Source organism: Eptesicus fuscus, chromosome 4, assembly GCF_027574615.1.
Source record: "Eptesicus fuscus isolate TK198812 chromosome 4, DD_ASM_mEF_20220401, whole genome shotgun sequence".
NCBI lineage: Eukaryota > Metazoa > Chordata > Mammalia > Chiroptera > Vespertilionidae > Eptesicus > Eptesicus fuscus.
In genome coordinates, this window is record NC_072476.1 from 42,149,346 (window position 1) to 42,170,810 (window position 21,465).

Consider the following 21,465-nt stretch of genomic DNA (forward strand, 5'->3'; position numbering starts at 1 on the left):
CCCACTACATAAATCACATCAATTGTAATTGCTCTGTCTTTTGAAAAATGTTCAACTGTAAATTATGTACTGTAGCCCGGAAACGGTAGGTTAAGCACACATATAATAATTGGCTGCTATTATCCAATCAGCAAATATTTATTGAACACCCTGTGAGCCAGGTACAGCAGGGGAAATAGAAATGGATAAAGATATGGCCCTTATGGCCCTTGTAATCTACTTGTGATAAGACAAAAACATGAAAAGTTAAACAGTATAAAGTAGTATGTGGTCAAGGGGCATGGCCGGAAGTGTTATAAAATTTTAGAAATTAAGAGTTGACAACCCGGATAATACTGAGGAAAAAAGGGAGGAGGAAGGGTTTAAGGCCACCGAAACCCTAAAGCTCACACACAGACCAAAGCTAAAACAGGCCAAGGATTATGTCACTGTCCTGCTCAATTGTCTTCAATGCCTCATCATGAACAATCGAAGGAAGTCCAAACTCCCCAGCTTGGCCTCCAAGACCTCACAGCCCTTGCCCCAATCACCTTGCCAGGTTTTGCTCCACCCAGACATACCTTGTCACTGTCAACCCTCTTTGCTCCTGATGCCCTATCCTTCTCAACACCCTTTTCCACAACACCCTTCTTGGAAGCACCCCAACACTGTTTTTTCTTTTTCATTACTACACAAGCTCTTTGCCTCTGGAGATACCCAGTCTTCAAGATGCTCTCCAATGATTCTCACTTCCTGGCATTCACTCCCTTGTGTGGTCTCCTCCCACATGGAATAGGGACAACCTGTGTCACCAATGGGATACTGTGGACGTGATGGATCAGTTACTCTATGGAAAGCCACCCACCATGTCATGAGGACACTCCAGTAAACCTGTGGAGAAATCTACATGGTGAGAGACTGAGGCTTCCTTCTCTGAACCAGCACAGACTTGCCAACTCTGTCAGTGAACCAGCTTGGAATTGGATCCTCAGGGAAGAAACAGAAAAAGCTCCAGAAAAACCTTCAGATGTTTGTGGAGCTGGCCAACTCCCTGACTCTAACATCACGAGAGAACCCAAGTTAGAATCACCCAGCTAAACTGCTCCCAAATTCCTGACCCACAGAAATTGTGTGTAATAGATGCTCATTCTTGTTTCCAGCTACTAAGTTTTAGGGCACTTGGTTATGCAGCAATAGAAACAAATACCCACCTGATTATCTGCATCCTAACTTTTTAAAAAATAAGTTTTTATTGATTTTCAGAGGAAGGAAGGGAGAGTAAGAGTGAGATAGAAACATCAAGGATGAGAGAATCATCTATTGGTGCCTCCTGCACACCCCCTACTGAGGAACGAGCCCACAACCAGGGCATGTGCCCTGACTGGGAATCGAACCAGTGACCTCCTGGTTCATGGTTCGATGCTCAACCACTGAGCAACACCGGCCAGGCTGCATCCTAACTTTTTTCTTAGAACTAGATCTACATTCCCCAGGGAACAGGGACCTTCTTTGCCATTTTTCAATTCTCTGCATGCTGTAGTAAGACACTTAGTAACCACTGGTTGATTGACTGAATGATAAAAGAAAAGAAAAACTAAATGAAACTATCGGTGAAGTTGTGCCTTGGGCAGAGTTCTTATACGTTTTGGATGATTCTGTCATTTAATTTTTTTATTTTTATTTTTTACTTTTTGTTTTTTGACTTCAAGGACTGGGTAGTGTAGTAACAGGAGGAGCAGCTGATAGTTTGGATTCTGATCCCATCCCTGGCTTTTAGGAATTACTGCAAGGAATACAGAGAGACCTGTCTGACCGCTGCCTCAGGACCTGCCTCCCACCCTGACATTCCTAACTTACCTCACTTAGCAGTGTCACAGGTGGTGAATAGGCAGTGGGACAGGGCAGGAGTCAGGGATGACAATGAGGGAAAATACTGGCAGTAAGAAACAGCAAGGGCTTGCTGTCCATCAACCATGTCTAAGCAGCCTTCACCTGGCAGAATCCCTACTCTAGGTGCTCTGGCCCCAGTCCCAGGAACTGAAGGCATTTCATAGGTTTCTAATCAACCTTTCTTCTGAATCCTCCAATATTTTAAAGAAAATTAAAGCCCAATGCAGCTCCCCTCTTGAATTCAGGAATGTTATTGTTATACACAAATGATGGGGATTCTATGGAAAATAACCTCACAGAGTGATCTGATCATAAATTCCTACCTGGGCAGGTCATGGTGGGTAGTCACACCCCAGGCATATATCTTTTTAGTAAAAGGTTTTTTTTTGCCTTGAGCAAGCCCTGTGCATTGCTTCTCTGCATCTAGGGTAACACACCTTTGAAATAAGCCAAAACCACCCTCAAGAGAGCACATGCTTTCTCCCACCTCCATGTAATCTTCTTTCTGTTGCTTCAATTCCAAACGCATCAGTAAAAGAACCTGCAAAACTGTTATTCTTGGCAGCATCTGAGATCTTGCTCCCTGGCATGTCATCAATTTGGATGTTTCTTCAAAATTTTGTACAGGTTTGGATGTTTCTTATGTAGACATGGTCTTGACAGAATCCTTCTCATAGGTCTTCTTGGAACTCACTGTAGCTGGGCTGGACAAACAATAAAACTGAGTACCTCTCTTTAGGCCACAGATAAAAACAGAACAAAACAAGACCCATCTTTCAAGGGTCTTTTTTATAGGCCAAACCATAGGTACCACACAAAGATGCAGTCACCACTCTGGGAAATTCAGAGAAATCTGGTCATCATCCCTATGTTGAATTATATGAGATTATACACATTAAGCAGAGCAGAGCAAGATAATTATAACATATACTCATTTCTAACAGGTAACCTAGCCCAGAAGGTAAATTTACCTTGACTCAACATTTGTATTAATGAGTCTGACTGATGATAGAAGTAGTAAAATAATCAAGAACCTCTATAAAGGAAAGCTACAAAACATGTTAGTAGACAGTTGGTTCTCATTGTAAAAAGGAGTGAATGTGGCTTTAAATCAATAAAGGGAGTACAAATCTAATCAATTTAGCCTAGGGCCAAAGCAAGAAGACTGAGTTCCAAGAATGGGCATATAGTGCTTGTTAGAATTCTGTGACATTTCGTTTTAAATGCCCCCCCACCCCTTGCACAGCCCACCTCTCTTTGTAGACTATATTCAAAGAGATTCTGGTTTTGAGCCTAATGATTTCCATATGTTAAACACACCTCATTGCTATAGGCACGGGTCAGATTCGTTTCTTCTGAAAAAGGAGACTAGAGATTGATTCTTCTATGTAAAATTATTCCATCCCATTAGTGCTGGAGACCTGAAGTCATTAGCAAACAACGTGGGACTAGTTATACAAGCCTGCTGATAGGGAAAGCTGCCGTCCAGCTGTTCCCTGCAAGCCTCTGTAAATAAAAGAGCCATTGCCTGGGCAAACACTGTCCAGTCTCTTAAAGACGCATATTTCATTCAAGAAAACATTTTAAAGTGGCTCATGATCTTAATCTCATTTATTGTGCTGCAAAATTCAATCAGGTTAATATTTTGCTCCAGTACATCTCAGCAACATCAAAATAAGATCATGTCTTTTAAAAATATACAAGGCTGACACTCCCTCAGGCTACATCTTTGCTTGGTTATTTTCATTACTTGCTCAAGAAAGGCAACATTCAACTGAACCCCAAACAATTCAGTGAGAAACAGAATCAAATGCTCATAAAACATGGGGAAATATGTAGAAAATAATGTTAAGAAAAAAGCAGAACACTAAACTGTGTATATATATTATGGTCACAGATATATTATCTTCTATATATATAAAAGGCTAATATGCTAAGTGTCTGACCATCCAACTGGTTGCTATGATGCGCATTGACCACCAGGGGGCAGACACTCAACACAGGAGCTGCCGTGATGCGCACTGCGTTATTTACAGAGAAACGGCACTACATATCTGGCGCCCACAAAGCAACACTCAGCTTCCCCCAAGTGAGACACAGGCCCCACCACCCCGGAGCGACACACCACCAAATCGCAGCCAATGCTGCCAAGACCCCATTGTGCAAAATGTGGCCCAGAACTCAGCCCAGCCAGGAAACAGTCACTGTGGGCACAGGATAATGAAGTCATGTAGTAACGATTAGCTTCCTTTCCCTAGCAACTAGCCTCCTTGGAGTTTCTTCAGCCCAGGAACACAACTTGCTTTATAGCCAGGTGCAAACATTTTACACTTTAACCAAATGTCTGTGAAGTGTTTTCTCATGCCTCATCTCATTTGATCCTCACAGAAGTCCTGGAGTAGGTAGATAGGAGACTTGGTGGAATCCTATTTTCTTTTCATTAGCCAGAAAATGGAGATTTAGAAAGATTAGAAACTTGACTCGACTGAAAAGAAGAAATGGTGGACCTTGAAAATGACTTAAGGTTTTCTCACTGCGCAGAATATAGTCAAACACTGCTGCAGTTAAATACTTTACCCTTTGTTTTCCCTGCGTGATCTACAATAATAATCTGCTTCACATTGATATTTACTGCTGTGGTGCTGACAATTACCTGAAAGAAAAGTTGGGGTGCTTCACTGGGCTGGAAAAAGTTTAGCTAAATCAGAAAGCAGGTCTAATTAAGCAAGTTTATCTATATATATATAAAGCTCTTGCTGGCGCCAATCGCACATGTGTGTTTCGATCTGTCATCATCGATCATGAATTTGGTTGACACTTCTGTTATAGAGAAAGGGCAAATAGCGATATTAAAATATTTCTTCTAATTAATTTCCATTCAATGTGCACAAATTTGTGCACTGGGCCACTAGTAATATATAACTACAGATAAGGATGGAAAGTAATATGAAAAATGAAGTTGTTTTCTCACAGATATATATAACTTAATGTTTAGTCTTTCTAAATTTCATTTACTTCTCCTGTGGTTACCTTAATTTACTTACTTCTAGTGTAGTTTGTTTGCCTTTTTTTTTTTTTATCTTCACCCAAGGATATTTTTCCCATTGCTTTCTAGAGAGAGTGAAGGGAGGGACAGAGTACAGTGAGAAAGAAACATCACATGAGAGAGACACATTGATTGGTTGCCCCCCACATGTGCGCCCCACTCCCCCCCCTTACTGGGGCCAGGGAACTTGCCAAGGAACCAAGGTAGGCCCTTGATGGGGAATCAAACCCGGGACCCTCCATAGGCCAGCACTCCAACCACTGAGCAAAACCGGCCAAGGCTATTTTAAATTATTAGGATAAGATCTTACTTCATCAGACAAAAACTTATGAGCCAGTTCCTCATATAAAGGGCGGTGACCACCCTAGATAGATGCCTGTATGTCTCTTCCTAAAAGTTCCTTAAGGATAGCAATTCCACAATTTCCAAGTTTCTTTCCCCTGGAAGAAACTCTGCTTAACCTGCCAATGACAGTGGATTTTTAAAAAATCTTCATTTTTAAAAAAATTTGCTTCAAACTACAATAATCCTATTAATAAAAGTTAAAAGGATATTTGGGCAAATCAATAAAATGGAGTATTCATTCATACATATTTCTGATAACATGGGTAAAGAGATGAGTTCTAGAGATGAATAAAACATAGGTACTGCCCTCGGGAAGATACTCTAGTCGGGCCAAGGGCACAGAGAGCTGCAAACTAAGGTAAAAATGCCATAAGTGATCAATTCAACATAAAAACAGGGAGACCAGAGGAGCTATTCAAATTCTAAAGAGGAAGAGATTACTTCTGGTCATTTTTTTTCCTGGTAAAGACGAGTGTCAGGAAAGGTTGCATGGTGGAGGCACATCTGAACTGGATCCTGAAGGAAAGAGAAATGATGGGCATGGCAGGATAGGGGCTTTATCTAGCAAGGGGGAAATCAGGGAGGAGTGGATTGTGTTCTAGAACAATGTACAGTGTAGGAATGAGAACCCAGAGGAAACATGCGGAAGAGTAATGGGGATCAGGCCTTGCCTTGACCTCGTAGAAAAGGGTGGGGCAAGTGAGCAAATATTATCCTTTGGGGCCTGGGCAAGGAGCCTTGCATTTGCTGTTGTATTGAGTCTGAAAACTTGTTTTACAAGTGAGAAGTCAGAGTCTCTTAGAAGCATGCCACTCACCTACACATCCCCAAGGTAGCACTGTGCCTGGTGCTCAACAGGTCTACAAAGTAATGTCTGAATGCCTGGGTGACAAACCAACAGGCCATGCTCTGCTGCCCCACCATATTGCTCTGCTGGACTTGTTTTTGATAGATATTGGGAGCCACTGGCAACTGAGCAGCTGTGGGTTAAGAAGAATACAGTAGCCCTGGCCGAGTATCTCAGTTGGTTAGAGCATCACCCCAGTACCAAGGTTGCAGGTTTGATCCCAGTCAGGGCACATATAAGAATCAACCAATGAATCCATAACAAGCGGAACAACAAATTGGTGTTTCCCTCTTTCCCTCCCTTCCTCTCTCTCTCTCTCCCTCTCATCAATCAATAAAAAATTTTTTAAAAGAAGTATAGTAAAGGCTGGGAGATGGAATGGGGAGTTACCTAATGTTTACAGACAACATCTTGCTTTGCTTAGCATGCTTTGTTCATACACATTTTTCTAAGGAAGTATTAGAATGCCTCAAAACTCAACTGAAATTTAAACTTCTCCTTTACCAAATGTACTTTGATTTTGAAATTCCACCACCACAGAAGGTATAAAATGAAAAGTTAACTTTTTCCCCCCTCTTCCAACCAATAATTCCATTATTAATAGTATGTTGTTCAGACTTCTAAAAAATGCTTATGCACTCATAAGTATATAATATGCCTATTCTTAAACATAATGAGATCATTATTTTGCTTTTTTATTTAATCTCTCTTGGAGACCTTTCCATATCAGTGCACAGAGAGCCACCTTGTTCTAAAGCTGCACAATGTTTCACCTCCAGGAAGTACCATGAAGTCTGTAAGGTGCCCTTGCCTATTTCAGTTGTCTTAGAGTTTTTGTTTTGTTCATTCTTAAAAAGAGCACTGTAAGGAACTCTTTTTATCCCAAATTGAATTCACTTGTGATCATTTGTATCCGCCTCTTAGAGAGTCACAGATGGGCTCTCTGGTGTAATAAGAGAGCAAATTTCCTCACGTTACTATAGTTAACAACACTTATCTTAGCAATGACGGGGAACACAAAGATAGTCTAAAAATAAATTTACTCATGAGTTTTATCTCCTGTTATAGCCCTGGGGCCTCCTGGAAAGACTCAGGGCTTCCCACCCTGAGCTGCTGGTGCAAATTCCCCGTCCCACCGCAGCAGACAGCATGCCTTCCGAGGGCCGCAGGCATTCCCGTATTTGCTGTCAGTGGCTTGGCCTCCCCTAGTTTCCATGCTCAAAATGACAATGAAACATGCAGGTGATAACAGTCAGAACTGCAGGATTTCAGAGCTGGGAGAGATGAGAGATCTAGCCTACACCTTACATTTCTTAGATTTGGCAATTATGACCTAGAAGGTTGAATATCTCAGGGAGATCACACAGCCAGTCACCGCAGCCCACCTTTCCCATGCCCGCCAGAGCTTTTCCAGTTCCATATAACCACATAACATCAGCATCCTTTGCTTAATTACTTCAAAAAGACCGTGTAAGCAAAATTTTTCTCTAATATTCCACTGAGTAGAAATAATGATGCTTAAAACAAAATAAAAAGACCATCTGAGGACATATGTAGAGACAGACAGCATAGACAGTAAGACATTCAAAAACCTTATTTTAAATATTTTTAACTTCTTTCTCCATGAAATTCACTACTGGAGTTTCTAACAAATTTCAAAACTGACACATATAAGTTCACCTCCCTTCTTACGTTCTTGTTGAGGTGTTAGCTACTACTGCTGACCTATTATCAGCAAGGCTTGTAGCTGTCCAGTTGTCTGCAGCCCCGACGGGGATTTCCAATCCTGGGACTGTCTCTCTGAGCCACATTTGCATGACCCCCCCTCCCCCTCCCACTCATGCTACAGAGGCCAAATCAGGGATCTTGAATAGCACCTGAGACAAGTCTGTTTAAGATCTAAACATCAGAAAGTAGCCAGCTCCACCCTGGAGCCCTGCTCAGTTACTGATGTAGAAAAACCCCTGCAAGCTGGCTTGGTGAAGTCTGCATTTCTGCATGAGGAAGTAAGTATACAGCAATATGGTCAAGAATCAATGGATGTGACTATCAGCTATGCTTTTGACCTTGAGTAAGGACTTAAAACTTTCATGGTCTGTTTCGTCGTCTTTGAAATGGGGATAATAATGACGGAACCTAGGATTGGCAATGTATATAAACATCTTAGTACAATACCTGGCACATAGTTAAGTGCTCAAAAAATGTTGAGCCTCACCCTGGACCTCACATCGGGGCCAATGAGAAGCAAAAGGCAGCTGGAATAAGGAAAAGAAGGCAAAGTCTTTAGCATGATCTCTGTTGAGTTGATAAAAGCAGAATAGAAAATAGTTATATTTTACACAAGTCCATATTTTCTGTGGAGATTCCTAGGAACAAAGAGTCATCCCCAGGACTGTTTTAACTGAAATGTGAAGTGCTAGATCTGGGGAAAACGCACCAGGGTGGGTCAGGCTGATGATCGGCCTCCCCTGGGCCCAGCCACAGGGGTGGGGAGCCTGACTCCACAGCCTCACCACAGGGGCACTGACAAGAACAGAACAGTGGATCAGCATCACGTCAGGGTGGCTTTTCCCCATCACCAACTCTGTTACCTGTGAGATGTCCCTGTGTGGTCAAGGCTATGATGTTTCACTACTTCTTCACATCTGAAATAAGAGAGCACCTCAGCATTCAACCTCCTGGGGAAGAGCCACCATCCCGTTACCTCTGGATTATTCTCACCATTGCTTTTGTACGGTGAATGTTTTTTAAAATCATGTCTCATGACGTTGTTTTTGTTTTTTTCCTTTCTATTTTTCTGCTAATTACATGGCACTGAGATAGTCAAGAGGACGGGAACAGACTGTCTACATGGCCCACAGACCAGGACTGAACAAGGAGAAGCAGGGCAGGACACCGCTGGACTAGCGTGGGCCAGGCAAAAGGCCGGGCAGCCCAAGGTCTTGCCCATGGAACAGATGTGCTGAGCAATGTGAGTTTGTGTCAGACGTTGCTACAAACCCCACTGCCTATAGGAGGCAGGCAGATAAATGCCTGAGGTAATGCAATGGCCAGCAGCAGAGGCTTGGGCCAAACCGGCAGGTAGGCACCACTAGCCGGCATTTAAAATTTAAAAATGAAACACAATGTGTATGCTAAACAAAATGCATCAGGGATCACATCTGGGCCTAGGGCTCCCACTCCTGGGTTCTGGTAGACAAGAAGTGAAAAGTGAAAAGGTCAGCCAAGAAAGGAAAGAGTGGGTGGTGCCCCATCCCTTCCCCCGTCCCCCCCCCCCCACCACACACACACACCGAGAGGCCTGGGCCTTAAAACCCACAATGAGCGGTCACTGTTCCCATGAGCCCTACCTAAAACCCACCACAGGTAGGGCAGCGGGCACGGAGGTCACAGTGGCATTCGATGTAGAGCCAGACACTCTGTGAGCCGGGGTTTCCCATGTGCTGGTCCTGGAAACCCAGTAACGTGAGAACATGGTCTGAGTCTGACACTGTGCACACAGGAACAACCTGAGACAATGGGTGCAGCGCCCACACCCCTCCGGCTCAGGGGAGAGCCTGCCTCAGTGGGCACAGCTGTGTCTGAGGCAAAGTCGCCTGACTGGAGGGAAAGAGTCAACGGGGCAGGACGGTTCCCGACAGGCTAAAACGGGAAGGACAAAACCCACATCCTTTCACATCATTTACTTCATAAACAAGTATATTTTTAGTGCTAATGCTGTTCACTGTTCAAGGTACAGCTGAGGCTGCAGAGATTAAAAGCTATAGGTACTGAGAGTAAATGTCTTATTCTGAGTTCACAGGAGCGCGAGCTTATTTGGCACCGCGGTTGGCCAAGCCATAAGCTTGCATTTGGTAACATAATAGCTCACTAATCACTGTACGGACTGCTAGGTAGATAGCAGATGGAAGGAAACAGATACATAATTAGGATCTCAAAATGCTTAGAAGAGTAGGTCATACAGAGGGAAAGAAAATCAGATTATCATAATCAGACTTTTTGACAACACTTTGTCAGAAGAAAATGGAGTAACATATTTAAGATTCTCAAGGAAAGAAAATGTGTGCCAAGGATGTTATATCCAACAAAACTCACCTCTAATAAAGGGTCACAAAGTGTTATCAAAAAAACGGGGGAATATTGTTCCAATGAGCCCCACTAGGAATCTGCTGCAGAAAGAGCTTCAATCAACCCAGAGACACATGAAAACATGCTCAGAGTCACTAATCATCCGAGAGATGCAAATCAAAACAACAACGAGGTACCATCTCACACCTGTCAGAATGGCTGTCATCAACAAATCAACAAACAAGTGCTGGCGAGGATGCAGAGAAAAAGGAACCCTCGTGCACTGCTGGTGGGAATGCAGACTGGTGCAGCCACTGTGGAGAACAGTATGGAGTTTCCTCAAAAAATTAAAAATGGAACTCCCATTTGACCCAGTAATCCCACTTCTAGAAATATATCCCAAGAAATCAGAAAGGATATATGCACCCCTATGTTCATAGCAGCACAATTTACCATAGCTAAGATTTGGAAACAGCCTAAGTGCCCATCAGCAGTTGAGTGGATTAAAAAACTGTGGTACATCTGCACAATGGAATACTACACCTCTACAAAAAAAGAAAGAACTTTTACCATTTGCAACAACATGGATGGAACTGGAGAGCATCATGCTAAGCGAAATAAGCCAGTCAGAGAAAGATAAATATCACATGATCTCACTCATATGTGGGATATACTGATCAACATAAACTGATGAACAAAAATAGGTCCAGAGACAAATGGCAGGGGAGGTGGAGGGGTTAGAGATCAACCCAAGGACTTGTATGCATGCATATTACCATAACCAATGGACACAGACACTGGGGCAGTGGGGGCTTGCCCTCGGGGGTGGAAATGACTGGGGGGGGGGGGCGGCGGTGTCAATCAGGGAAAAAGGAGACATGTAAAACTTTAAATAAAAAAAGAGGAAGAGCTTCAATCAAAATGTCTCAAGACACTGATATGAGAACTGATGGGCAGCATATAGAGTTTCCTATAGAAGTAAGGAGGCTTCGGTGTACGTACACAGGAAGAATTCAGCCCTCTTGCATCGGGGTGGGGCCATGTGACTGGTGACTTGTTGAGCGTGTGTGCACCCTCCCATGGTTCACCTTCCTACTCCTGACAATAACAAGATGTGAAAAATAAAATTGGGACACAAACTACGAAGAAGACCCTGACTGCTGGAGAGGTAACAGCCTTTGGGAGTTCACAGAAAATGAGGGAGTTTGTAGCATTTTATTGAGGGTCAAACTCGGCAGCAGTTCAGAGCACAAGTATGGGAGGTGAGACGCCTGAGCTGCCGGGTGTGCATCCCAGCTCGGCCAGGCGCCTGCGGCCGGTTATTTAACCTCCCCAAACCACAATCCTCCTCTGTAAACTCGGATTAACCACGATACCTTTCTCACAGATCCCTTATGAAGGTGAAATGAGATAATGTGTACAGAGCACTTGCCCATTTTAAGTACTCAATAAATGTCTGTCATGATGACTGTCATTGGGATTGTGAATATTTCCAGAAACATAAAGAGCACTCTATTTGATGGACATCTTCCGGGTCCGAAGGCAGGATGAAGACATCCAAAGGAAGTTGTGCTATTTTTATAAACCCAGATCCTGGTCACTAGAAAGTCACTGCTCGTTGTAATTAAGTATATGTACTATTCAACACCTTTCACATCTTTGTTTTGTTTTTCTACCAACTACTCATCATGGGTAGTCAGTTCTCATTCCAATAACACCTGGGGTTATTATATCAGTAATAATAATGGCCCTCGATAGGCAGCTTCCAGGGCACAGGAGCCGGGTCTAGGGCAGATGTTATTGGTCTGCCCAATAACCATGCCCCTCTCCCTTCTTCCTATTGGCACCCCTCTTCCTGTGGAGGTCCCCTCAGCGCCCACTGTGCACTTGCAGCTGTGACGCAGCTCCTGCCAATGAGGCCTGAGGGAGCTTCAGGAAGGATTCTATCCCCTGATGAAGAGAGACAGACACTACAGGAGAACAGATTGCTTGCTGCCCTCTCTGTGCCCTTTCCCCCCGCAACCCCCCACCCCCGTCCACACACACTTCCTGCCTTCGCATGAGGTTGGCGAGTGTAAGATATCCATTGCTGAGGAAAACATTTTCTGCCCACGAGATGGCTAGTCTGTAGGAAAAAGGTGACATGCTAAGGATGGGAGAAGAGAAGGACAAAAAGAACCTGGTCCCTGATGACAGTGTCTGAGTCACTGATTCAACTTTGAATGGGACCAACGCCGCCTAACCTTCATGGAAGATGATTTAATGCCTTTACTATTCAAACCACTTTAGTGTTTCTCAGGATGGGTACACAGGTGTTCGTTTCAATCTGCTTTCAACTTTAAAGCTATAGTTTGTATTTTCAAGAGATTTGTCCTTTCCACTGCAAAAAAAAAAAAAAAAAAAACAAAAAACAAACAAACAAACAAACAAACAAACAAAAAACTATAGATACCTGGTCCTGAATAATCGTCTTTGTACAACAAGACATTAACACTAGTCTCCCAGGCTGTGGGTGTTCAATTCCCTGTACATCAGTCACCGGGGGGCCTTGCAGAAATACCGATGCCCAGGCCCCTCCTTTGGGATGCTGCAGGAGGCAGGACCCGGGAATCTGCACCTTTTGCACCAAGCTTCCCAGCTGATTCTGTCATGCGGTCAAGTTGGGAGCTATGGCCCCAGATGAGCCCTAAGATACAGCAGCCTATTGGGCAAGTTCAAAGTTTCGTTTGTCATATCACCTCTTGGCTGTCCAGATAAAAACGTTCTCAAACCGCCCCCTCAGGGGCACACAGGGCAGGGACTCGCTGCTTCCTGGGGAGGTGCCCTGTTGACACGCGGCCTCTCGCCCTGGCAAGTACCAGTAGCCGTTCCTTCAGGCACTGCCACTCCAGGCCATAAAAGCAAAGGCACGAAATGGCTCAGTGTGCGCAACCCAGAGGCCAGCACTGCATGCTCCGGAGGTCTGAGCTCACTCACCTCTCCAAGTTCACTCCGGGGCCACTGGGGACTGTGTCTCCATCGAGGCAGAAGGAAGCCCATTGCTAAGTCAAGACCGCTTTGTCCTGCTAGGGCAGTGACAGTATTTAAGCAAACACCAGCCATTTCCCAGAAAATAACCTCTTTTTAAAGGGGAAGAAGGAAAAATAAGAGTTGCTTCCTGATCACAGAGCTGTGCGATCAAGTACTGGACTTACTTCTTAAAGGTCTGAGTCATCAGAGTTTGTTTTGAACTTGCCATCTGTTGCCCACACTGTGCCTGCAGCTCTTCTCGGAAGACCACCGTGGCACTTCCGCGGAATTCGGGGACAGGCAGGTCTCCACAAGCACATGCCATAAACTCCGCCTCTGCCACTTTGGTTGACAGTCATGTAAGAAACTCATTTATGTAAATAAATAATAGCCAGGAGTGGAGAAGGCCTGCACTAAACAAATGTGGTTTGAAGGAATATGAGCTAGGCTTAGAGAAGGTATTGGCCCAGCGGGTTATTTCTTACTTTTTGGCTCCTTGCAAACATTCATGTGCACCATGTGCCCTTGAGAGTGGCGTGTCCCCAGAAAGACTTGCCCCAGCGTGTAACCCTAGGTGCATCCCTGCCCTCTGCCTCCCGGAACTCTCACAATCCCCCGCTCCCCCCAGGACGTGCTGGCCCAAGCGCCTTTGCGACACCCAGAGTGGCTGAGACAAGTCTTCCTGTCTTGGATAACCTGGTTTCACCCGCTACCTGTCTTAAACAAGGACCTCTAGTGGTGAAAGGCCCACCCACTGCTCACAACACAACTGTAATGGGTCTTTTGCAAGCTTTGCTCATACACAGGGAGGCTTACTGGATGCCAAGCTCTTCTTCAGGCCCACACACCTAAAGCCCAGTGCCCTGCTCTGGCTCATTTCTCTTCAGCAGCAGCAGCAGCAGGATTTCCCTCTAATCATGGGAGTGCAGCTGGGAATCACTGAAACTGTGCTACATTCACCCAGCTGTTCATGGCTCAGCCACCACTGGCTATGCTACATTCTTTGGGCTCCTCTGGCATCCTTGGAAGGAAAAAAGGAAGTTCATGCTAAGAGCACATACAAAGCAAGATACCGCTCTCCCTCTCTGCGCCAGTAGGGCTGCCGACAAACACCAATCCGACAAAGCCTACCATTTGCTGGGCGCCTTCTGCGCACTGGACAGCAGGAGGGGCACATGCTGGTTTAATCCACACAACCATCCTCCGATGTAAATACTCCCCCCGGTTTCCAGGGGAAGAAGCACGCTCAGAGAACTCAAGCAGATTGTCCAAAGTCGCACAGCCAGTGGAGGCTGAGCCACGAACAGCTGATTGCAGCAGACTCATGTGAACCAACCACTACTTGACTAAACTAAAAGTCATCTTTATTCCCAACGTTCAAGGAAACCACCACAAGTGGAATTTCAGACTTAATTCCATTGTCTGTAAGCAACTAAACCCTCAGCATGGGGCGCTCCCATGGAGGCCCATTCCTGTGACCTTTCACTCTTCTTTTTCTTCCACGTGGGGCAGAGTGCTGTATGCCCAGCCCTCAGTCACCTGGAGAGAGAGTCATGTCGGTCTGCGATCCCTCTGACATTGAAAAGCACAACCCTGGGAAAACAAACTTGATAACTCTGGTTCTGAACCATAAATACTTGCTTTTAGAGAAAAAGCAACCGCTCTCCAAAAGGGTGGGTGGGTGTTATCTGATTATTGTGGAGCTGTGACATTTTCACACACATTTCTCAGGTAACTTCTATGCTTGACATAAAAAAACAAGAAAGCAAAATCCTGTGGAATTTGGTTTATTGCTGTTATACACTGGTTATTTGAAACAGACATCGGAAGAAACGTGCTGGCCCTGGCTGGGTAGCTCAGTTGGTTGAAGCATCGTCCAGATAAGCCAAGTTGTGGGTTCGATCCCTGGTCAGGGCACAACAAGAATCAGCCAATGAATGCATAACTAAATGGAACAACAAATCAATGTCTCTCTCTATATATAATCAATCAATAAAAACATTTTAGAAAGAAGAAATGTGCTCCCTTCAGTCTCTTATGATTGCAAAATAAATCTTTTAAAATTGGTTCTTCTACTGCCCTAAGGAAGCAAGCACCTTTACTTTCTGCGGTGAAACACAGAAGAATTCTGAACGCTTTTTGCCATTACCAATTTACTTGCAGGGACCCATTCTTACAAACAAACATCTTTCTGCAAGTGACCAGTCCTCTGGGACCCCATGCCTTCCTGTGACCATGAGAGGGTTGTGCCGTACCACACACATCGTAGTCCAATAAATGCCTGCTGCATGAATGAATGGCGCTCACCTCCTGCAAACTAGACGGAGGGGACACACCTCCCAACTTGTAAATGGCAAACGTTATGGTCTGAGACTCACAAGCCAGGTGGTTTCTAAAGTGCCTCTTGCCTCTCACATTCCAGAATTATCTGCCCTCTACTTGTAGCTCATTTCCTCTTCACCACCAAGATGTAGACTGCAAACTAACCTCCACTGGATACTGTTTGACCTCATTTACATTTTGCAACAAGGTTCACTGATTTTTTATTTTTTCTAAACTCTGAATGAATCATTCATTTTCAGCTACTGGGAGACACCACCGACAGACAAAGGTCTAGAACCTGTGGTTAGCGCAGACCCCAGGGCCAAAGTCATAAAAAACAGAGAAGGGGACATACAGGTTGGGGTGTAAACCTCTCCTTTCAGTGTTTGTTGAGTTCTTACAGTGTGTGTTTGGTATTAAATGCAGGATGTGGGCAGGGTGAGGAGGGGTGAGGCGATAAAAGTTAATCTGGCACCACACAGTGCCTTCCCTTAACTTCTGTGTCAGAGCTGATTCTCTCTGTGAATGCCAAAATGGGGCGAACTGTGTGCTTTTTATCCAGGTTGGCCCCGGTGCATAACCACCTGGCACTAGGGTTGCATTAACGTTCCTTCTCCCTCTGAGAGAAAACAGGGGGGCCTTATTGTTACCACTGACCTTCCCCTGCCTCCTGGGGTTACCCCCTGCTCAATCCTTTCAATCTGTACCTGGACAAGAACGGAGGGAGTGGGGAAATGACCTATCCTGCATGGTGTGGAAGCAAAGCTCAGTTCTGATGGAGTACAAATGACACATCCAAGAAGGAAACGAGTTACCCCAAGGGGCTGTCCCAAGCAGAACAGGATAAACGGGATTCATTAACTGTGAGACCTCTGTAGTGCCCAGCACGGTGGCCGACTCAACTGCAAGGATCAGCAACTTGAAGTTCCCCAAGGCATAAGCGACCTAGAAATCTGCTCCTCCCCCCACATGGCATTTCCTAATGAGTACTGTTTGGATGCAATCGTTTTTCTCCACAAACCCTTTCCTCCAATTTCAAAAGAATGGAGAATTACCGAGAACAGGCCTCGTAAAATACTCTGTTCCTGGCCCTGGCGGTGTGGGTGTTCACTCTCAGTTTCTGCGACTCTGTTGGGATCCCAGAACAGCCTGTCCTCACCACACCTCACTACACAAATGAAGAGTATAGCTGGCAATATGGTCAGAAACAGAAAATCAAGAGACAACAAAGATGAGAAGGTTTCCCAGCTCACACCACCCCTTTTCTAATTTAAACACTGGAACATCAACTAGCACAATAGAAGTCTCCCTTAAAGAAAAAAATGTGAAGGCCCATTTGTGGAGGATCACTAATTTTGGGGGGAATCTTCTTACATTAACAATTTATTAATGATTCTTAAATTATCACATAATCTAGATGAACATAATGCAAAAGCTTAATACAAAACATCCAATATCTAAGATATTCTTCTTTTACAGGGAGGTAAGTGGTAACCCACTTGCCTAAATTTTACTTATTTGAATTACAGGTAAGCCTCAAAAGGTGGGCAAGGGGTGGAGGAGGCATTAACATGTATGGACAGGAACAGGCATCCAGAAAATCTACAGAAAAGGCAACTGTGTTACCAGCTACAGTATTAACAACAGCTTGCTGACTTAACTTCCCATGGCAGATCTAATTAGAAGGTGGCAATAAATGTTTCCAGGTGTTTAATTAAGTGTGATAATTATTTCTTTCCTTAAAGAGATGGAGTCATATGTTTACATTTCAAAGCATAATGTTTCCTTACTTAAACTCAGTGGAAACACTTTTGGGTAACACAGGATTCAAACCAGGATAAAAATATCTGGTGCGATAAGCAGCACTTGAAGTGCTCTAACAACTCTAACCTCCATATGCCTACACACAGTGGCAACTAAAGGCTGTTCTGGTCGTTTTCTTCAGCCACAGAGTTTCTGTTATCCTCACACCGCAATGAATAATTTCTATTCAACAGGTCATTTCTTGAATGATTTCTTATCAAGGAAGTGGGGCGATTTTATCAAGGAAGTGGGGAGATTTTCTGGGTATCTCCACTTTCACCGAAGGAACATAGTAAGTAAAAATAAATTGAGAGCTAGGAGAATTAAACGTCTATTAGAAGTGGATGGGACCTCAGCAACCAAGGAATCATTCCATAGACGGATTCAAGAACAGCATTGCTCTCAATTAAAGCTATTGATTAACTGTTTTAAAATGCAGAAATATGCCCTACATTTGAGTTCATCTTGACCCCCACAGAATAATTTATGGAGGGATGGAATTATCAGCCTTAAGTGCCCCAAGGACTTTGCTGTTTCAACACTGGGCATTCAACCAGTCTTCTAGGCTTCCATGATTCCCTCAGCGGAGGGGCAGCTCTTTCTACACAGTCGTGTGTTTCAGCAAATCAGATGGCTTTAGAGAGACGGTGTCACTGAACCAACAAACACCCTTCAGGTGCCCAAACCTGGCTGGCCAGCCTGGTCTTACGCCTGCCAACCGCCCGAGTCCCAGGGCTCTCATCAGGTGTTCTGGCTTCGGGTGCTGAGCGCTGGAGCGCCACACGTGCGCGCGCACTCAACTTTCTTCTTCAGTGGAAGACTCCACCGTTTGATCTCAAGGCAGAACTCAGTCCCCGGGGCCAGTTTTACAATGCAGGGTTGGATTACAATCTCGGGCCAGCATCTCGGTCTGCAATCTGGGGCACCCTGATAACCCGGGCAGCCCCTTTCCACAGCAAGAGTTGTTACCAGGAGGGCGTGACACCTAGCGGGGGCTGCGTCTACAGAAGGAAGGAAGGAATTGCGAGTGGGCTCGGGACGGGGGCGGGGGTGGGGGGTGGAAGTTAAGGGTCGGCCCGAGTCTGGAGGGGCTCCTACCCGAGTCTCACAGACTGTCCCTGCGACGCAGGACCTGGCTAAAACTCCGGGTAGTTTCCAGGCTGTGCGCGCCTGCACACACAGCTACACACACTCGCTCACACGTACCCACTCACACTCACTCCCCAAACTCTCGGTGGGCGGAAAGCGCGCTCCCCGTAGCAGCCCGCAGCCCGGAAAGCCTCACGAGGGTGCGTGCGGGGTCCGCGCGCCTGGGAGCCACTTACTCGGAAGAGGGGGCGCGGCGGCGCCTGGACCGAGAGGAGCTGGGCGAGCTGACGGCGCGGACCGAGTTCCTAGTCGCTCGAATGCTCGCGGGCTCCCGCGGACCGATCAACCAGCGCACGCCAGAGCTGGCGGGAGAAAAGAAGTCCGGGGCCGGGATGGGGCGGGCGGGCGAGGTGGGGGTTGGGGAGGGGGGAGCTGAGCGGCGGGGGTGAGGCGGGTTGGGAGGAGGGGCTAGGAGGCCGGGAGGAGGGGCGGAGGGGCTAAGAAGCCGGAAGGAGGGGCTAGGAGGTTGGGAGGAGGGGCTAGGAGGCACTGGCTTCTGTGGTTTTTTAAAAATATATTTTAAAAAAATTGATTTCAGAGAGAGAGAGACAGAGAGAGACAGAGAGACAGAGAAACAGAGAGAGACAGAGAGACAGAGAGACAGAGCATCAATGATGAGAGAGAATCATTGATTGGCTGCCTCCTGCACAACCACACTGGGGATTGAGCCTGCCAGGGAGGCATGTGCCCTGACCAGAAATGGAACCATGCCCTCCTGGTTCATAAGCTGATGTTCAATCACTGAGTCATGCCGGCTGGGCATCAGTTTCTTCAGTTGTAAAAATGAAATGCCAACCTCCCAGTGTGTTGAGATATTTAAATGAGCTCATGTGTTTTTTGCACCGTGCCTGGCACATAAAAGCAAGTGTGAATGTGAGCATCTGTTGCCATTATTATCCTTATGAACCCCGAAATCCCACGTGTGTGTTTGTTTTGGCTTCAAGTCTATCCAGTGATGTCTGATGCGCTTGTGGTTCCACTCGCGGAGGCTGCAGGGCTTCCTCTCTGAGTTAAAAGCTCATGGGCTTATGGGAAGGCAGTCTGGCCTCAGCTACCCACCCCGATGGGGCAGAATCTAGACCTTCCTCCTGCTGAGGACCCTAACCCAGGGTAACTATTCTCAAGGGCAAGGGTGCTGGACCTTCCTGGAAATAGGATGCTATAGCAAAGGGTGACTTTTTGCTCAATCTTAGCCATTTCCATCAGCCACCCTCCCCAGGAAACAATTCTCTGCGTGTTTCTAGATGTTCACCCCTTCAGCCCTTCTTTACAGAAATTGAGAATGCTTTTGTTATGTTATTTTTGTGATTGCGCCACTGGAGTCCTTGTCTATGTGGGTTCTTCCTTACCTGAACTTTTTTTTTAACTGTCTCAAATCTCACTTGAGCTTTATCCCAAATACTACAAAGACTAGTTTTGTTCTGTCTTTGGCTGCACAATTCTACTGTGAAAGTCTTTTTCTATGAAGTATATATGGCCTACATTCTTAGTTCTATTGATAGATGTCTCTTGTATATTTACACCATGAAACACTAGTCCAAGTTGGCAACACTTTACTTGACTTTAAATATATTTTTTTATTTCAGAGAGGAAGAGGGAGAAACATCAATGATGAGAATCATTGACTGGCTGCCTCCTGCACACCCCACAGTGGGTATTGAGTCCACAACCAATCCAACCGCGACCTCCTGATTCATACACAGGTTGACACTCAACCACTGAGCCATGCAGGCCAGGCGCTTTTCTTGATTTTTAATGAGGCTTCCACCTTAGTCGTGAAACACTGGGAGCACATCACTCTCACCTACTGGGTTTGGAGTCTCATGTTCTCCTTCAACAGCCTCACTTCTTTCCCTCTAATTACCAATACTCACAGTAAAGAGTTGGTGTGTGCCCTAACTGGTTTGGCTCAGTGGGTAGAGCATCGGCCTGCGGACTCAAGGGTCCCAGGTTCGATTCTGTTCAAGGGCATGTACCTTGGTTTCGGGTACATCCCCAGTGGGGAGTATGCAGGAGGCAGCTGGTTGATGTTTCTCTTTCTATCCCTCTCCCTTCCTCTCTGTAAAAAAAATCAATAAAATATATTTAAAAAGAGAAAAAGAAGAGTTGGTGTGCTACTTCTATGTATAGTTTTCTGTGTGCACACATAGGTCTGTCTCTCTACCTAACAATGGCCTCGTGAATTTTTAAAAAATTTATTCAATACTGTGGCTTAACCATGGTCTCAGAGTCAAGACACAGGCAAGATTGTGGTTGTAAATCCTTTTGTTAAGATCTCAGATTTAAGGATGTGACCTGTAGACAGACCCCTTTTGTGAGAAAGTAAAAATGTTAAAAATCTGTACACCACAGCAACCTCATAGGTGGCCCAAGGTAGAGAAGAGCCTGTCTCAGGAAAAAAAAAAAATATGGGTGTAGGCTTGTCTAATGAGCAGATTAAAATTTAATGTATATGAAACCCCCAGTTTTTAAAAGCAATTTTTCTAGATTGAACCGTAAGGGGTAGGGATAGCACAAAACGTAGAGGCCTTAGAATCCTCCAACTTCTCTGGTGAGGAAATGGGCTGAGAACAGTACTCAGTTAAATACATGGAAAAGGAAGGATGACTCAGAGGTAGGAAAAAACAACCCAGTGGATAGAGCTACCCCTTGTGTAGAATTACTTCCAGGGAAATGGATTACTCAAGGAACTGCTGACATGTGCCCAGCTAAATGTCCGACTCTGTAGACCAGAGACTACTATGTGACTCTTACTTTCCCTCTTTAGGAATGGGAGCTACCGTATCTCTGCCTCATCACTGTATGCTTGGTGTGTGGAAGGCACATAACTTCCCACTAGTTTAGAGGACTTTAGACTATACTTAAGGAATCTCATTCAAGGTACCACATACACACCTGAACCTGACTTAGATGAGGGAAACCTGGGGCTCAAATCTGACCTTGGTGGACTAGAATGAAAATACTGGAGTTTGGGGGAGTGTTTTGCATGTGGGGAGAATATAGTTTT

At 45.1% G+C, this 21,465-nt stretch overlaps 1 protein-coding gene across 1 annotated transcript in view; it reads right to left on the reverse strand.

Annotated features, from left to right (window-relative positions):
- Nucleotides 1-18,793, reverse strand: part of TNFAIP8 (TNF alpha induced protein 8) — a 110,607-nt gene extending 91,814 nt beyond the window's left edge. The window contains exon 1 of the mRNA XM_028149698.2: nucleotides 18,635-18,793. Within this exon, the coding sequence (XP_028005499.1) occupies nucleotide 18,635 (1 nt within the window). The 5' untranslated portion in view covers nucleotides 18,636-18,793. The remainder of the gene's footprint in view (nucleotides 1-18,634) is intronic.
- Nucleotides 18,794-21,465: the final 2,672 nt, after the last annotated feature.